Consider the following 16,818-nt stretch of genomic DNA (forward strand, 5'->3'; position numbering starts at 1 on the left):
GATTCTGTGAAGGGCTGGCGCATTGTGCCAGGTACAGTTCCCATCCATGGTACACGGAATCTTGTGGTGAGGCAGTTGCCCTGAAACAACTTGCCTTCGCCTCCTGGAAGGCAAATCCAACGGAAGACAATCTCATTTCCTTTCACAAAGCCCAGAACAAGTGTGTGTCCACCCTCAGGAGAGCCAGGAAACAATATCTCTCTACTCTCAAGCCTGGTGTTGGCTTAGCGGTTAGGGTGCCGGCTTGGGATCCGAGGATCCTGGGTTCGTATCCCGGTCGATCGCTGAATTAACACCAGGGGGGTTGACTCAACCTGTCATCCTTCCGAGGTCGGCAAATTGAGTACCAGCTTGCTGGGATGAATGATCCCGGTGTGTACCCCCGGTTTAGAATAGGTACACCGTATTCCTGCGCATCGTAAGAGGCGACTAAGGGTTGGCGCCAGGAAGGGCATCCGGCCATAAAAAACATTGCCTCAAACAGGGAACCATGATTGTCATGGGGCCCGCAAGGCTAACCCCTGCTCTAGCGGGGAAAATGGCCTTAAAACGATCATTCATTCATATATATTCTCAAGACTGAACTCTCAAGCCTGTCTCCCTCTTCCAAATCCTGGTGGTGTCTGGTCAAATCTGTTTCTGGTGTTTGTTCCCCCTCCATCCCCTCCCTTACCTAAAACAGCTACACAGCTGACTCCACACGTGAAAAAGCTGAATGCCTCAACTCTGTATTTGCCTCAAAATCTTGTTTCCCAAACCTGTCTCTTTCTGTACCCAGCCGTACCCAGTCATACCCAGCTGCTCATGGACTCTGTGTCCTTCTCTCCTGACAAGACTCTGATTCAATCCCCTCTCAATCCTCGACTCTGATTCTGCAACTGGACCAGACGGCATCAGCCCACGGGTCCTAAAATCCGGCTCTGCTGCTCTTTCACACCCTCTTTCTGTTCTCTTCACCCTCTCTTTTGCTCAAGGTCATCTGCCATCAGCTTGGAAATCAGCCAACATTACCGCTTTACACAAAAAGGTGCAAAAACAGACCAATCATCCTGCACCCAATTATCAGCAAAGTCATGGAATCCATCATTGCTTTGGATATCAAATCCTTCCTCTTCTCCAATGGCTTCATCTCTGATCATGAATTTGGTTTCAGACCAGGTCACTCTACTCTGGACATGCTGCTTCTGCTGTCTCAACAATGGCTGGAAGTCCTCAATGTCAAACAGGAAATTAGAGCTGCCTCCCTTGACATATCACATGCCTTCGACACGGTCTGGCACCCCGCACTGGTCACCCAACTCTCGTCCTATGGTATCCATGGAAATCTCCACGCTTGGCTTGCGGACTTCCTCTCTGGTTGTAGTCAACGTGTGGCCCTGAATGGATTTCTCTCATCTCCCCTTCCTGTTCAGGCTGGAGTTCCTCAAGGCAGTGTTCTGGGCCATGTGCTTTTCCTGGTCTTCATCAATGATCTCTCCGACTCTCTGGAAAATCCTCTCTATCTCTTTGCTGATGACTCCACTCTCTGCCGCTCCATACCTCATCCCTCACATCGGCAGTCTGCAGCCTCTTCACTCTCTGCAGACCTGGACAAAACCACAGACTGGTCAAACAAGTGGAACCTGTCTTTCAATCCTGACAAATCTCACACTCTCACTATGTCTCTCCGGAAAGACTGACTAGACAACCCTCCCATCTACTTTCTGAACAATTCTCTCCAAGAAGTTCTGTCACTCAAGCTTTTGGGTCTCACTATCTGCCATGATCTTTCCTGGGAAAACCACATTTCCAAGCTGGCCTCCAAGGCCAGTTGCCGACTGGGCATCCTCCGTCATGCGAAGTCCTTTCTTGGCACACCTGACCACCTCACCACATACAAGGCTTTCATCCGCAGCTCAATGGCTCAATGGCTCAAATGGCTGATCCGCAGCATCCGCAGCTGTTCTCCCCTCTGGGCTATTGCTCCTGCCTTACACCTAGCTCGGCTTCACGCTGTTGAAACCAAAGCTTTCAGAATCATTGGAATCTCCCGTGATGAAGCTTACTCCAAGGGCCTTTCATAGGCTCACCGAAGGCAAGTTGGTGGTCTTTCTGTCTTCTACCGACTCCTCTCCGGCCTAGCTCCCCCAGCTCTGTCTGTGCTCTGTCCCCCAAATATTCCCACAGGCCACACAAGATCTGCCAGCAACCCTCTTATGGTGAAACTGCCACAATCAAGACTCTCTGCTCACCTTTACTCTTTCATTCCTCTTTTCTCCCGCCTCTGGAACAAACTCCCTCACTCTCTTCAATCCCACTCCTCCATCCAAGTCTTTAAAACAGATGTTCACCACCATCTCTTATCTTCCCCCATCCAAAACCTTGATCTTTTGTACCCCTGTTAATTTCACTCCAGATCCCCTTTTTTTGAAATACCGACTTCTTTCCTTGAAGTCCGAGCAGTGTCCATGTGTTTTCTACCTCTCCCACCCCTGCACCCCTTCCCATGCCCCCCAAGCCCTCTCCCTCCCACAGATCTCCCGATGTCCCTGTTCTCTGCTGTTGTATTTGTGTGCTCCCTTCTCTCTCCCCATCGTGTCTCCCGCTATTTTTATCTTACGTTTTATGTGTCAGTTTGTTTTTATGTGATTTGTGTTGGCTCTCACATGAGCCTTGATCTTCTTTACACACAAAAAAAAAAAATTTGAATTGTATGATTAATTGTCGTCGTAACTGGAACCTTCAAGATACACTTCAGCAGCCTTGAAGATCCTTTGAGAGATGAACCATCAACCACGTTGGCCGTGCTGATTTGTCTGTGTCCGGATGAACTGTCTGCTCAGATACTGTGTATGATTGATGAGAGCATTGACAGAGCTTGAGGAAAATCCATTATTTTACTCCCTTTTTGTGACTGTGTGGCAGCCGGAGTGATTACTACCCTATTGTCGGCACTGATCTCCAAGAGGGCATGTCTGGAGGGTTGACTGCTAAGGTGCGCTTCACCAGCGTCCCACTGGCTGAGATGCTGTATCCTCCATATGCTTTATCTTTATCCTGCTTTATCTTTGATGCCGATGATCAGATAAAGCTCAGATGCTTTATCTTTATCCTCTTTTATCCTTTATCCTCATTGGCCTTTCTCTATCAGAGTTACTGCATGCTCATCCTGCCATCTCAAATTAATCCCATCTTTTGCACTTGATCTTCCCACTACATACCTTTTTCCTGTTCAAGTCTGCAGATTTCCTCTACAGAGGGACATTTCTCCAGTTTGTAACTCGTAGGTCATTGGTTTCATTCCATTTGATACAAAAAATTATGATTTGCTTACAATGCCAAGTTGTTTTTTTTTGTTTCTCTTTTTTTCTTCCTCTTTCTCTTTCTTTCTCTTTCTCTTTCTCTTTCTCTTTCTCTTGTGTGAGTGTGGGTTCACACTCGTGTTTTTTTTTTTGTTTTTTTTTGCAGTGTTTTGCCGTGCGCTCACTTGGCTGGGTAGAGATGAGTGAAGAAGATCTTGCTCCTGGTCGAAGCAGCATAGCAGTCAACAACTGCATCCGGCAACTGTCATATCGCAAAGGGGACATACGGGACACGGCCGGCATCTGGGGAGAGGTATAGTTCCAGATTTAGTCTTGTAATCTGGGATTTTTTGTGACATTATGTGGATTATGATTGCAATATTAAATCAATAATTGACGAACATGTTAGTACCTCTTGGTTGACGGCATGCTCTGCATTCAGTTGTCTGGTGTGTTCATTCCCCATCGAGTCGGACTCGAGGAAAAACTGGCAGTCTGATGCAGTATCAGGAAAGGGGAAGAAGCGACGGGGGTGTACATCTCTGGCCATTGTCCCATGGAGAGGGACATGTCCCATCCACATTTATCTTGTGGCCACTAAAGATCCCATAATATCTTTTGAAAAGAGTAGGCCACAGTGTGCTGCTGCCATGACCAAATTTCTTACTCGGAGGTACCATTGCCATTACCTGCAATCGGTGAGAGTGCTGTGAAGTTTGTGATAAATGCATAATAGGCCAAATAGCATTCTGCGTGCTATGTTTCCTTGTCAATCAGTTTGCTACTTTTTTTAAAGTTGGGATTTTAAATTTTGATAAAGCAATCTATTGTTGAACATTCCTTGTGCACTTCTTGAAGAAACTTTTATTGGCTTCACCATTCCTTACATATGTTTGTGCATTTTTAGGAAGTAATTTTGTTGTTCAGCAATTATCCAGAGTATTACGTAATGCACCATTTGGCTCTTTGTATTTATTCTTTTGTACAGATATACATTTGCAAACTTGAACGGCACTTAGTGGAGCACGTACCTCCACCAGGCTGAATAGTTTACGTTTGGTATCCCACTGATAGGCCGGATCTGCTTCCGGACCTGAACCAAGATCTAATTGGCTTGTTCTTATCACATATCCAACTCAACCACCTAGTTTTATCATAATCCATCCAAAACTTTTTGAAATATTATGCTATATATTGTGTTTCGTGAAGAATGAAGAATCGCTTGCAAATTAAAAAAAACCATTCCAATCTGTTTTCAGATCTTCACCAAAATCTAATAAATTCGTCCTTGTCAGTTGTCACGCACCCAACCTGTCCGCAAAGTTTAGTCCAAATCACTCCATAACTTTTTGAGCTATCCTGCTCACAGACAGACAGAGACGGACAGTGGTGACAACATAACCTCCATCCACCTTTGGCGGTGGCCCTCAAACCAACAGTATGTCTGAGGGGGAACAGGTGGACGAGGGATGTGCAGAAAGAGTACGGAGCCCATGGATAGGCAAGGGAGGCAGGGAGAGAGAGTCGATAAGAGTACAGAAGTCGTGGTTTAATAAAGCAGGCATGGGGTTCGTGAGTCACCGCATTATTGAGTGAACCGGGATGCACGTCGAGTGATGTCATGATGTATCATCACAGTGTGCTTTGCATCTTAGATGTGCATTAGGTGCATGAAGGTATGTAATTTACTAATGAATTGTGCTTTACCTCCTGCAAGCAGATAAATAAATCAATTAAATGAATGATTGAGCAGTACGAACTCTTTCCTGACATGCAGTCTAAGCTCCGACCCTCTCCCTGCTGAGGGAGTAATGTGTAGTCCAAGCTCCACCTCTACTGCCAAAAGGAGTATGGCTACACCGGCCGACTTTTGTTGATGGATATTTTCGTTTACAGGCAGTTTTCTGATTTTATTTCTCCAATCGAGCCTTTGAATTACACCGGTGTGCAAACTTTCAACTTTCTGGCCCACCTAGGAAGTACGAAACATTTATGTGAGTGGTTAGGAAAAGCTTTATGTATTTGATGTTGTCTGGTTTTGTTGTTCCTTTTCTTTTCAAGCAGGGCAAGGACATGTTTCTGCTCCTGGAAAATGACAAATTGAACCTCGTGGATCCCTTGGATCAGTGCGTGTTGCATTCGCAGCCCATCGTCGGCATTCGTGTGTGGGGCGTTGGCCGGGACAATGGCAGGTGAATCTGCGGCAGGGAACGTATTATTTTGGAGCGTGTCGCAGCTGGGGCTAGGATGTATTGGCTCGAGTGTCAAAGTCTAATTATTCTTTCCCTCCTGTTTCTCCCATTTTGCTTTTCTTTTTCTCACCCATTGTTTTGCATGCCTTTGTACCGACGTGCATTCGACTTCCTTTGTTTGTACCTGAGCATTATTTGGCCACTGTGACAACTTTGGGCTTGCATCAAATCCGCAGAGATTCAAGTGATGTGATTGACACCTGTGTGGTTTTCCTAACACACTTACCTCTCTCTGCTCCCTCTCTCTCACTCTCTCTACCTCTTGCTTTCCCCTGCCTCTCTGGAACTCAGAGAAAGGTAGTGTTCCAACCCACCCTGAAAATAATTATATTGATGTATTTTGAACCTGGCAGATGTTGCACACCTCATTTCAACCGCGACCAGAAGGCCCGGCTGAGCCTGCAGATCGTTTTTCTTGTTTAAATAAAAGGAAATGCAGATAAGTTTCGTGCATTGGCCGACGTGTCTTGGCTTTTCACAATGTAGTGAGTGATTTGTTTCGCATTCGATATGCCTGGGATAGTTGATAAATAAGCTTTTAGTCTTGACACACGATCTCTATTGTTATTGTTATTATTACTTGCAAAATCGAAGATTTTTCAAGTATATTGGTTGGTCTTGTGCACTATTTTGTCTGTTTGTTTGTCTGCATGTCTGTTTGTCTGTCTGGTTGCCTGTCTGTCCATTGTCTACAAGTCACAATTTTAAACAGATCGTCACGAAACTTCACCAGATGGTAGAGTTGGTCATAACGAGGAAGCCTATTGATTTTGAGGTCAAAAGTCAAAGGTCATCTTGAGGTTGCATTTCTAAAATTGCCATTTTTCATCTGATTGACTTGAAAATTGAACAGCATTTGCACATTGTCACTAAATTGGGAAACCAACTATTTTTGGTGTCAAAAGGTCAAAGGTCGACAAGGTCAAACTTCTAAAATCATCAATTTCCATCTGAACAATTGTCAATAACCTGAAAATTAAAGACCAATTGCATTATACATCACGGAATTGGAAAATCAACTATTTTGGGGTCAAAAGGTCAAAGTTCGACTCAAGGTCAAACTTATAAAATGATCAATTTCCATCTGACCAATTGTCAATAACCTGAAAATTAAAGAGCAATTGCATTATACATCAGGGAATTGGAAAATCAACTTTTTGGGGGTCAATAGGTCAAAGGTCGACTCGAGGTCAAACTTCTAAAATCATCAATTTTCATCTGAAAAAATTGTCCATTTTTATCCTATTAACTTGAAAATTAAACAGCAATTACGCAGTGCATCATTGAATTGGGAAACCAACTATTTTTGAGGTCAAAGGCCAACTTAAGGTCAAACTTCTAATATCAATTTTCACCTGAAAAATCGTCAATTTTAATCCGATGGATCCGAGCTTTGATTAAGTTCATGAATTTTAATGTTTGTGAAATGGACAATTTGATGTATCCATGGCAACATTTTTTGGGGTGGAGGGGTGGATTTTGCAAGTATCATGCTCTGCATGGCATCTTCTTGTTATTATTTCGTTGTTTACTTACCACATCAGAGTGAAACTCAGTGCAAAGACACACCGTCATGGTACATGCATGTTCACAGTCAATATGGAATGGTAGTGGGGACACAAAAGGAACCAATTTTGTGTGTATGCGTGTGCCTGTGCCTGCACGCAGGAAACATTAAAAGACGAAATACATTGTACACCCTTTCCTTCCTCCCCAATAGGTGACACATGATATAAGTGAATCATGTTTGTTACATGCAAGTGCTTCATCTGAGGAGCAAGGACAGATGAAGTGCCCATATCATGGCCTATCCTATTATTCTGTACTCACACCCACGTGATATGAACCCGGTATGTTAGGAATTGCTCCATTTGAATAGTTGACTTCGGAAAACGTTTTTCTTTTGCAGTTTTCCAAAGTCATTTGTGTTTATTTTACCTTGTAAATCTTCTCCTTTATCCACATACATATCGAACCAAATCGCTCAAGGCAAAAATCCGACAACAAATTTCACATGATTGGTTAAGACGTTTAGTTTGCCTTTTTTATGTGAATCTCCGTGATATTGATGATTTTACTTTGCTGTGTCTCGCACTATTGAGCAAGAGGAAAACTCCGGGCCCACTTGCTTTATTTGCCATCCTGCCGTGCCCGGCGTTGCAGGGATTTTGCATATGTGGCGAGGGACAAACTGACGAGGATACTAAAGTGCCACGTGTTTCGCTGCGATTCCCCAGCAAAAGCGATTGCAACAAGCCTTCATGAGATTTGCTCGAGGGTAAGTGATGACGTGAAAAGAACACAGAATTGTGACCTCTAGCGGCGGCCTCTCCGGCCAGACCCGTGAGAGCAGCAATGAGTGGAATGGTCATACGATGCTTCCATCTTTGATCGTCAAAATCGTAATCGTCCAAATTGTAATGCCGCTCGTTATTTATTTCTTTACAAAAATTACAGATAATGTCTGAAAAACGGACGGCTCGACCTTCGACAAGCTGCCAGATGCAGGACATATCTCCAGGGTTACCCGAAGGTGTTCTGCAAGGTAGAACAGGTTTATCATTGGCAGAGCTCTCAAGGCGCTTACTTGTTTGAATGTCCCCTTACGCTGACCTGTCCTCTTGCTCCCCTTGACCTTTAGTCGATTTCCCCGTTGCCAAGTCGGAGTTTGTGCAGAAGTTTCCAGCTCGGTACATCGGCTGCCTGGGAGTTGATAAACCTGCCGGTGAGTCGTATTGATGGGATTTCCTAATGTTTTCGGCTAAATAAAAGAAGGGACTGAACAGCCGTCCCGGTCTACCTGTTGGTGTGAAAGTGAATGGATTGATGTATTGTTTGGAATGATTTTATCGTATTAGATTAGCTTAGTCAGTACATAATGGTCAATGTGGTGGTTTTGTTGGGCAGGGATGGACCTGATAAACTCGTCGATAGAAAGCCTTATGTTGAAGTCGAGTGAGGAGGATTGGGAACCGGTGGTGGTCAGCGTTGCACCAGCCACTCTCACCGTTTGCCGAGAACAGGTGTGGCATAAGTTAATCGTTTGTGTTTGACAGCCTCTTTGCTTTTTCAGTTATACCTTGTGTAAGTGGCATTTTTGACAAAAGTTGGTGGTCAATGTTTGTGTGGGGCACTCAACCATAAGGTATGATATGTGCAATTTTGAGCTGTGTTCTGACTTATTGGCAGGGAGAAAGTGAGAAAGGTGAGGAGAGTGAGGTGCTGTTGGAGTGCCGGATGCGCTTCTTATCTTTCCTGGGTGTCGGCCAAGATATTCACTCTTTTGGTTTTATCATGGCCACTGGACCACTGCGGTTCGAGTGCCACGCCTTCTGGTGCCGACCTCACTGCGCTAGTCTTTCGGAGGCTGTGCAGGCCGCCTGTGTGGTAAGACCACAGGTGTGCATTTGGGCTTGTGTAGTCGGGTAAACGTGAAATGATCAGTTGCTTATCACTCGCCATTGTGTCCCCATCATTACTTAACCCCTGCTTGCAGCTGCGTTTCCAGAAGTGCCTCGATGCGCACCCAGCTGGGGCATGGCTGAAGGTGACCGGCGGAGAGTCCGTAGCACGGCGTGTTGGCTGTAGTGTCCGCAGAGGGGTTCAGAGCCTCTTTGGCAGCTTCAGGCAACGCCTTGCAACGACCGAGACCCCGTGAGCTCGCTTCGTACATCTGCTCTCTCGTCCAAACTCCAGAAATCGCGTAACGGTGGGGTTGAGACAATCTGCTCCCAATTTCGTTGTCATAAACCAGTTGCTAGATCCCACTTCCTGATGGTGAATCTCTCGTGCCAATGAGTCGTACATGTACAAAATATCTGTCCAAGCTGGATGATTCACTTTCGCATCTCGAGGGCAATTTTCTTGCTCGCTGAAACTGACCGTGAGGTTGTTGTCCCACTTGTGAGCCCACCGTGATCACGAGATAGGATGAGCAAGACATTTATTTGAAGGATAAATTGCGAACCATTGCGGTGGCAGTTGCGATTGTTCCTTTTGCTTGACTTTTGTCCCATGACACTCGTGTGAGCTGGGGTCCCCCACGCATGCCGATCTACAAACACCTTTTCTTCACAAGCTCATGTTAGCCACTTAGCAAGGGTTGATGGGGGACCTAGTCGGTAAAAAAACTGGTTTGAATCTCCATTTCTTAAACCATTATACTTGCCTTCACTGTGTGAGCGGAAAGACGATGTGGTTTCTGTTCTGCACGGTTTTCACAAGGCTGATCGATACAGAAAAGTCTTTACTTCGCAAGAAACGTGTTCTCAAGGTAAAGAGCTCGACACTTGCACCACGTCGCTGCTAGGAGGCCTGCACTGTGCCCACACTCGGTTCACGTCGATGTCTCCACTCGTCAAGACGTGCAGGAACCCTGTCGGAACTGTTCAAAATTGACCTGCGAAGCCTGGTGGTTAAACAAGAGTTTGAGCTCAAAAATGTTGTGACATCTTTGCTGAAATAATGTGTATGTTGAATCGCCATCGCTTGCCCATTCATACTATCAGATTGCAGACCTTTTATTCTCAATGCACCGTGCATAACGTGATGTTTGCTTTGAGCTTCCGCCTTGCTTCTATAGGGGGAGGGGGAAAGGGCGACACTCTAGTTTTGTCTCAATTTGTTTCTGGTTTTGAGAACCTCCTGGCTTTCTAATACAGATATGATAAAACTCCACCGTTACGCCATTTTACTCCCCCGCTCCCTCTTACAAAGCGATGCAGTCAGGCCCAGCGTATCTCTTTTGTACTCGTAGGTTTGAAGGGCTCGCTTATTCCTGCACATAAATTACCCAGCACGAAACATACTCTTCGACATCTTAACTATTTTCTCGATTAATGTTTGGAATTAAGAAGCTGAATATGTCCTTCAATTCCTTCACCAAGTCAAAATGTTGGTGACCAAGTATTTGCTTAAGGTTTCTGGCACGTGTAGCTTGACTTGCCAAATCATTGGGAGTAGCAACGGTACCCGCCCTACGGGCGGGGTTTCAATTGGAAGGCCAAAATGAAAAGGCAAAATATCAGAATTGAAGGCTTTTTTTTCTTTTTTTAAAAAACGATTTATATAAACATCCGTTAAATCATATCACACGCAAATCATCAAAATCTAAACAGTATTTGTGGAATTTCAATAAAAGCCACATCACTGTTCATATCGGTAAATATTATTCCATAGTATTTGGAAAATTGGAAATTGAAAAAATTGGAAAAACAACATAGCCTATTTTACTCCAGGCTGTCCCAGGATTACCCACCCAAAATATCGTTGCGATCGGTTCAGCCGTTTTTGCGGTACTTGGGAACAGACGGACGGACGGACGGACATTTGGTGAATTATAGTAATGTGTAATTCCTTTTGAGTTTATCTTTTTAAAGAGACACCGAAAGTAAATGCGAAAATCTGAAATCTGGATATGTGTATTGGCGGGATCGATCAGGAGGTAGCTTCCTCACCATTGAGTAGTCTCGTCTGGGTTTGATCCTTGACAGTGTGACAGATTATCAGGATGGTAATGACAAGTCATGAGCCTGATCACCTTGGCTCAGAACCCAATCTTGGCCAGGTACCACCCTGTTGCAGGGAACTGATATGACCTAAACCCTTTGCTCTGAACGGCCATGGGGATCAAAGCCGCCCCGGTGAGGAAAATCGCTCGTTCGACCAAAGCCGCTCCTTCACGGGGTAGCCGAACAAAAAATGGTTGTTCAGATGCAGAGCCAGGAGAGGGTGCTGATTGCGGCAACACAAGTCAGTGATTTGTCTGCATCATAATTGTGGATGTTAAAGATCCCACATAACAGGATCTTTGGGAAAATCCTAGGCCATAGTATGCCAGCACTCGAGCTAAATTCCCTACCTGGATTTAGCTGTATAGGGGAGTGAACGTGGCACCGGATTGACGAGCCAAATGACCTCCGATTGAGAGACGTGTATGACGTCATTTTGCAAAGACCTCCCTCCCCCCAAACCTCTCACCAAATGTAAATGTCACGTTAAACGTTTGATAATTAATAATTCTCAGTTTTTGAAATGACTTTTTAAACCTACAATGCATTGCGCTCAATATTAACTCATTACTGTACACCAGGAAGTAATGTCGGTGCACAATCATCGTGGGTACAATTAGTACAATAGTCTGTTTATTCGTCATGGCTGCACAGTTCAGGGTGTCGTCACAGTTAGTGAGGTGTGAAATACAGTACAGCGAAGCATCCTCGTGCACCATGTGCATGAGCTGATGTTGGCTACGACGGAATACCGATGCGATATTGTTCACGAAACGACAAGAAAAAGCCACCTTTTCATGCCCCGCCATCATTGTCCGACATTGTCGAGCACTACCGTCGAGCCGTTTGCACACACATGTTATGAACAAACTAGCTAGCTCATGCTTAACACTAAAGTCAATGACAAATGGTTATTTAACGTTTTAAAAAGGGAAGTCGACTGCGTTTTCTTTGTTGTTGGTGGTTTTCTGGACTCTTCGGGCTTCCTTATTGATCCTCACTTCTACCATCTGTTCGCCGCCCACAATACCGAACTTATGGAGTCAGGTGGCAAGTGGTAAACTTTCTTCCCAATTTGTGGAAGATGAAGAGGGATTGTGGAGAAAAACCGGTGCGAGTAAGTCGATTTATCTCGCAAGTGTGTCTTCAAAAGAGGTTTTGCATTGTAACTTCTGTTACATTGAGCTTTGGAAGGGTTGCGGATGGAAGAGTTTGGCGTACTGGGTTAGACCCATATCTGGTTGAGGCAGTAAGATTATGGTAGGATGTAGAATAACCTTGCGGGGACTTCCTCCGTTGGACTTGGATGTCTGTTTGTGATGAATGTGGTTATCTTTTGGCTGCTTCCTGCGAATCGGAGAAGCCGACGCTTTGGTTGAAGATGTGTGCTCGTCTTGGTTTGGTACGGTTGACCCCAGGTTGATATCCGTGACGGAAGCGGAACGAGGGTTTGGAGGATTGTTCTTTGTAGCACCAGGCCCGGTGGTCAGTTTGCCCCAAACCTTTACTTGATCATTGACAGAAGGCATCGGCTTATTGGTCCGTAAAGGAAAACCAAGGCGCTTTGTCACATTTGCCTCTCCGCACCAATCGGATTTTGCACTTGCTGCTTTTGCAGTTGCTCTCTTTGCGGAATCCTTGTGTCATGAAGTAAATGGTTCCACCCGAGGGATGCCCTCCATCTCCTACACGTTACACATGATGCTATTCCGACGCAGACCGCGTGGGGAGGATTTATATACCACCTATGAGTAAGGACGGGTCATTCCGCTCTCTTGTGTCTTCGAGTTGGCGAGATGGTTGCAAGATCTGTTACATTTGCTAATATCTCTGCAATGGCGTAATGGTAATGAAAGTGCTCAGAGATGCTTGCTTAATAGCTTTTGTGTTTTCTTTGTATATCAGTTGCATTCAAGTGAATAAAAGCTCACGGCTTGGAGTTTTGGTGAATCGTCTCGTTTCGTTTTACCACATTTTTATTCACTTCAATACTACGGTTAGAGCCATGGAGAAGCTGCTCCGCCTGGAGGTATTCTCGGGCGACCCTCAGGCTACGAACGACGCGGACCAATGGGAATATTGGCACAACTCTCTTCTGCACTTCACCGAGGCCCAGCGGCTATCGGTACTGACCTGTCATGTCAGCCTCCCGGTCTACGGGTACGTATCCCATTATCCCACTGTACCGGCGACGTTGCGTGGCATATATGTCCGACAACGAAGTGCATTGTACGGACGACACGTGTTGGCTACGCGACGCCAGGAAGCTTCGGAGAGCCAGGAGCACGCCTGGGGGAAAGGTCGTTTGATGGAGGCTCGAACCGCTGCGGAGGCGACCGACTACTTGATGCGGGATGCGTTTGTTGCTGGTATCTCGTCGCCGGCCAGCAAACTCCGGTTGCTGGAGGAAACCACGTTGACCTTCCAACAAGCGTGCGACAGGACAGGATCGGGTGGACCCGATCTCACGGCGGGGACGCCGCCGCGGCACGGCCGGAGTCCACCGCATCGCCTGAACGGGCACTCGCGGAATCTCCAGACGACGCTCCGGCACCGATCGCACGAGACGATGGGAATCCGAACGCCGCAGCTGCGAACTCTGCGGAGAATGCCAAATGGTTTTTTTGTGGCAATAAGAGACACCCTCGCTCCGCGTGTCCCGCCAAAAATTGTGAATGTCATAATTATGGTAAAAGAGGACACTTTGCTAAAATGTGTCGGGTGGCTAAATCCAAGTCTTCCGGGGGCTCGAGTCTCGCAGGTACGCGCACCTCACGGACGGCGCGAGGCTTGCGCCGCGCCGTGCTACCTGTGCTCGTGGAAGGGATCCGCGTGGAAGGGCTTATCGATACAGGTAGTTCCCTCCAGTTTTGTCAGCCACGCTTTGGTACGACGTCACGGCTGGACAATGGGCTCGGATACCCGACGAATTTACCTGGCTTCGTCCGGACATAGCGTGTGCACCAAAGGCGTCCAAAGGCGTTACTCCCAAAGCCTGACTAGCAATGGCAAACCATGGAGTCGACTTACCTGTCTGACGTCATCTAGATTAGTCCAATCAATGGTACCACGTATCCAGGTATGTACCTTCGAGGCCTATGCTCGTCTATTATGCAGAATGCTGCAGTATTAGGTGTATACCTGGGTATTGGCTAAATGCAGGTGTGGAGGCATACCTGCACGGCTGCACGACTACGAGAAACGCACAAACAAATGGAAGTATGCGAGCAGCCGAAGTTTATACTGCACTGTACATCATGAGGACATTTGTAGACGTGTCTAAGTGCGCCATGTCTGCCCACATTTGAGAGTACGAAAGGCCAGTTTGTACGCGAAGCGTCTCGCCCTCTCATCTCGAAGCACCGGATCCTGGGACGCGTCGCCGTAGCGGATCGGGCTGCAGTCGTGGCAGGGCTGGCGACGTAGCTTGGCGAACAGGTCGGCCGCCACCAGGTAGACCCTCCGGGGAAATTCCGCCGGGGGATCGCTCCTTCGTGCCCACTGTTTACCTTGTGCGATCCGTGTCGCGAGGTTCGGGATACGTACGGAAAGAGTCGGCATTTGTGCTGCTGGAGAAAGGCCCCCAATCCCATGGGACTCCGCCGTGACCCCCCAACCCCAACTCCCGATTCGGACGCTTCCCGCCGATCTCAAAACGCTCCAACACCTTTCTCTGTCACACGCGCGCGGATGCGTTTCCATGGTGATCAAGGACGCTCAAACGGAAACGTCTCACGTTCCGGGGAAACTATCCGGAACTCCATCAGCGATACTTAACGGGGACGTCAGCTCATTAAACGACTTCCATTAAACAATTGGCCAACTCGGTGCGATGATCTACGTTTGGCACAGCGGACATGATTGATATTTTAACGTTAGTAAAGGATAAAATAATCGGCAATTAAAGGATCCGTGAATGCGAACCTGAACCTCCACGTGTCATTTTGTACTCATTTCTTTGAAATGTATCGGTCGCAACGTAACTGGGGCACAAGGAAAGGTCATTTGGCACATCATGCCCGTGCCGTATCCACCTCCCAGCATCACCACCGTCCAAATTCCCTTTTATGGTTCACAGTGAGTTGGGGAATCGAAGGCAGACGAGACAACAAAAAGTTAAAGTTAAAAAGTTTTTTTTTAAAGTTAAAAAGAAAGTTTAAAAAGTTACTCCCTCCGTGCTCTTCTGCTAGCCAACAACCTTGTGCAGGTGGTACTCCAACAGAAGGGCAGCTTTTAGTTAAGGCCAACAACCGGATTAACTTGACCTCCAAAGGATGGTGTGCTTGTGGCCTCCAAGTTTATAATAAAGATCACTTTTTGTAGTGTCGAGACTCGTGGGGAAGATAAAAAAAAATAGAACGGATCAGTAAGAACGAAAAGCGCATTAAATTAAGAGAGAGAAAGACACAAACATCAGGGTTGAGGGAGACTTGAAGACCTAGGGAGGACACAGGGGGTGAGAACAGGATGGATACAGACACAAACTCACAATCACAGAAGTGCAAAGAAAGCTGGAAACTCGGAAAGGGGTGGATTTTGGAGAGGGTTAATGGGGGTAGAAAAGACCAAGGTTGTGGAAGGGGGATGACCTGAGATGGTGGTGAACAGCCACCTTGAAGCCCCAGAAAATGATCCACAGGCTGCATAGGAACCACCACCACCACCTTTGGTTAATGGATTGTATCCAAAGTAAACTAGAAAGCATGTGAAAATGCAATTCCCATCAGCGTCCGTTTGTATTCAGTGGTCTTCTTCTTCTTCTTCTTCTTCAGTATGCTCAAAATAACGAAAAGTTTATTTTTAAATCCAAAATGAAAATTGATTTTATGCATACTTGACTTTTGAACTTTAGATCTAACAAAAATAATGAGCTTATAGCTTTTGATTGGTGAATCAATTGTGACCCAATTTGCAAAATCTTTAAATTTCAGGTCAATCGGATGAAAATTGTCGATTTTATGTGATGTTGACCTTTTGACCAAAATGTTAATTTGTCTTTATATTCTCAAAATAAAGCTGTGTTGAAAATTTGATGACAAAACTCAAATGGTAAATGGAAATTACAGGTCACCTGGTTGAAAATTGATGATTTTATGTGATGGTGACCACCATCCGAGTTCCTTTTGACAAAATTATTAATGTCTTCTCCATATCTTTATTATAATAGAGCAAACGTATACGGTTATGTATGTTTATATGCGACGAAAACGTCTTCTTCTTCAAATAAAATTAACACCCTCTGAATTACGTTTAGACTGCTGAGACCTCTGACCTTTGACGACCATTTAATTCCCCCAAGACCCCTGAAGACTCAAAATACCCAAAATACCCCAAAGACCCAAAGGATCCAAAAGACCCTGAAGACCCAAAACACCATGAAGACCCAAAATGGTCAAAGATACCTGTCCATCTGAAACGACGTGTGGTGCGGCTCACGGAGTGGGCGGAGTCATGCCAGTTCTCATAATAAAGCTTTGGTGAAAATTCGATGATAAAACACAAATGGAAATTTCAGGTCAATTGGATGAAAATTGATGATTTTATGTGATGGTGACATTTGGATAAAATTATTAATTTGTCTTCTCCATATTATCATAATAAAGGTTTCGTGAACATTTGATGACAAAACTCAAATGGTGAAAAAACGATACGACCCGGATAAACACACAGACAAGCAGACGTGATTACAATACCTCATCTCCTGCTGTGCCTCGACTTTGTTTACAAACAATAACAATAATAAAAAACAGCAATATCTCATGGCCATAACACACA

General features: G+C 45.6%; 1 protein-coding gene across 2 annotated transcripts in view; it reads left to right on the top strand.

Moving 5' to 3' along the window:
* The window catches only part of APBB1 (amyloid beta precursor protein binding family B member 1), a 68,693-nt gene extending 55,711 nt beyond the window's left edge, over positions 1–12,982 (top strand). For both annotated transcript variants that reach the window (XM_068132197.2, XM_068132198.2), the window contains 9 exons: positions 2,905–2,974; positions 3,448–3,594; positions 5,346–5,473; positions 7,697–7,811; positions 7,991–8,078; positions 8,175–8,258; positions 8,441–8,556; positions 8,723–8,920; positions 9,030–12,982. In XM_068132197.2, the coding sequence (XP_067988298.2) occupies positions 2,905–2,974; positions 3,448–3,594; positions 5,346–5,473; positions 7,697–7,811; positions 7,991–8,078; positions 8,175–8,258; positions 8,441–8,556; positions 8,723–8,920; positions 9,030–9,191 (1,108 nt within the window). In that variant the 3' untranslated portion in view covers positions 9,192–12,982. The remainder of the gene's footprint in view (positions 1–2,904; positions 2,975–3,447; positions 3,595–5,345; positions 5,474–7,696; positions 7,812–7,990; positions 8,079–8,174; positions 8,259–8,440; positions 8,557–8,722; positions 8,921–9,029) is intronic.
* The last annotated feature ends 3,836 nt before the right edge of the window (positions 12,983–16,818 follow it).

The sequence above is a fragment of the Myxine glutinosa genome, chromosome 12, assembly GCF_964187855.1.
Source record: "Myxine glutinosa chromosome 12, kmMyxGlut1.1, whole genome shotgun sequence".
Classification (NCBI taxonomy): Eukaryota; Metazoa; Chordata; class Myxini; order Myxiniformes; family Myxinidae; genus Myxine; species Myxine glutinosa.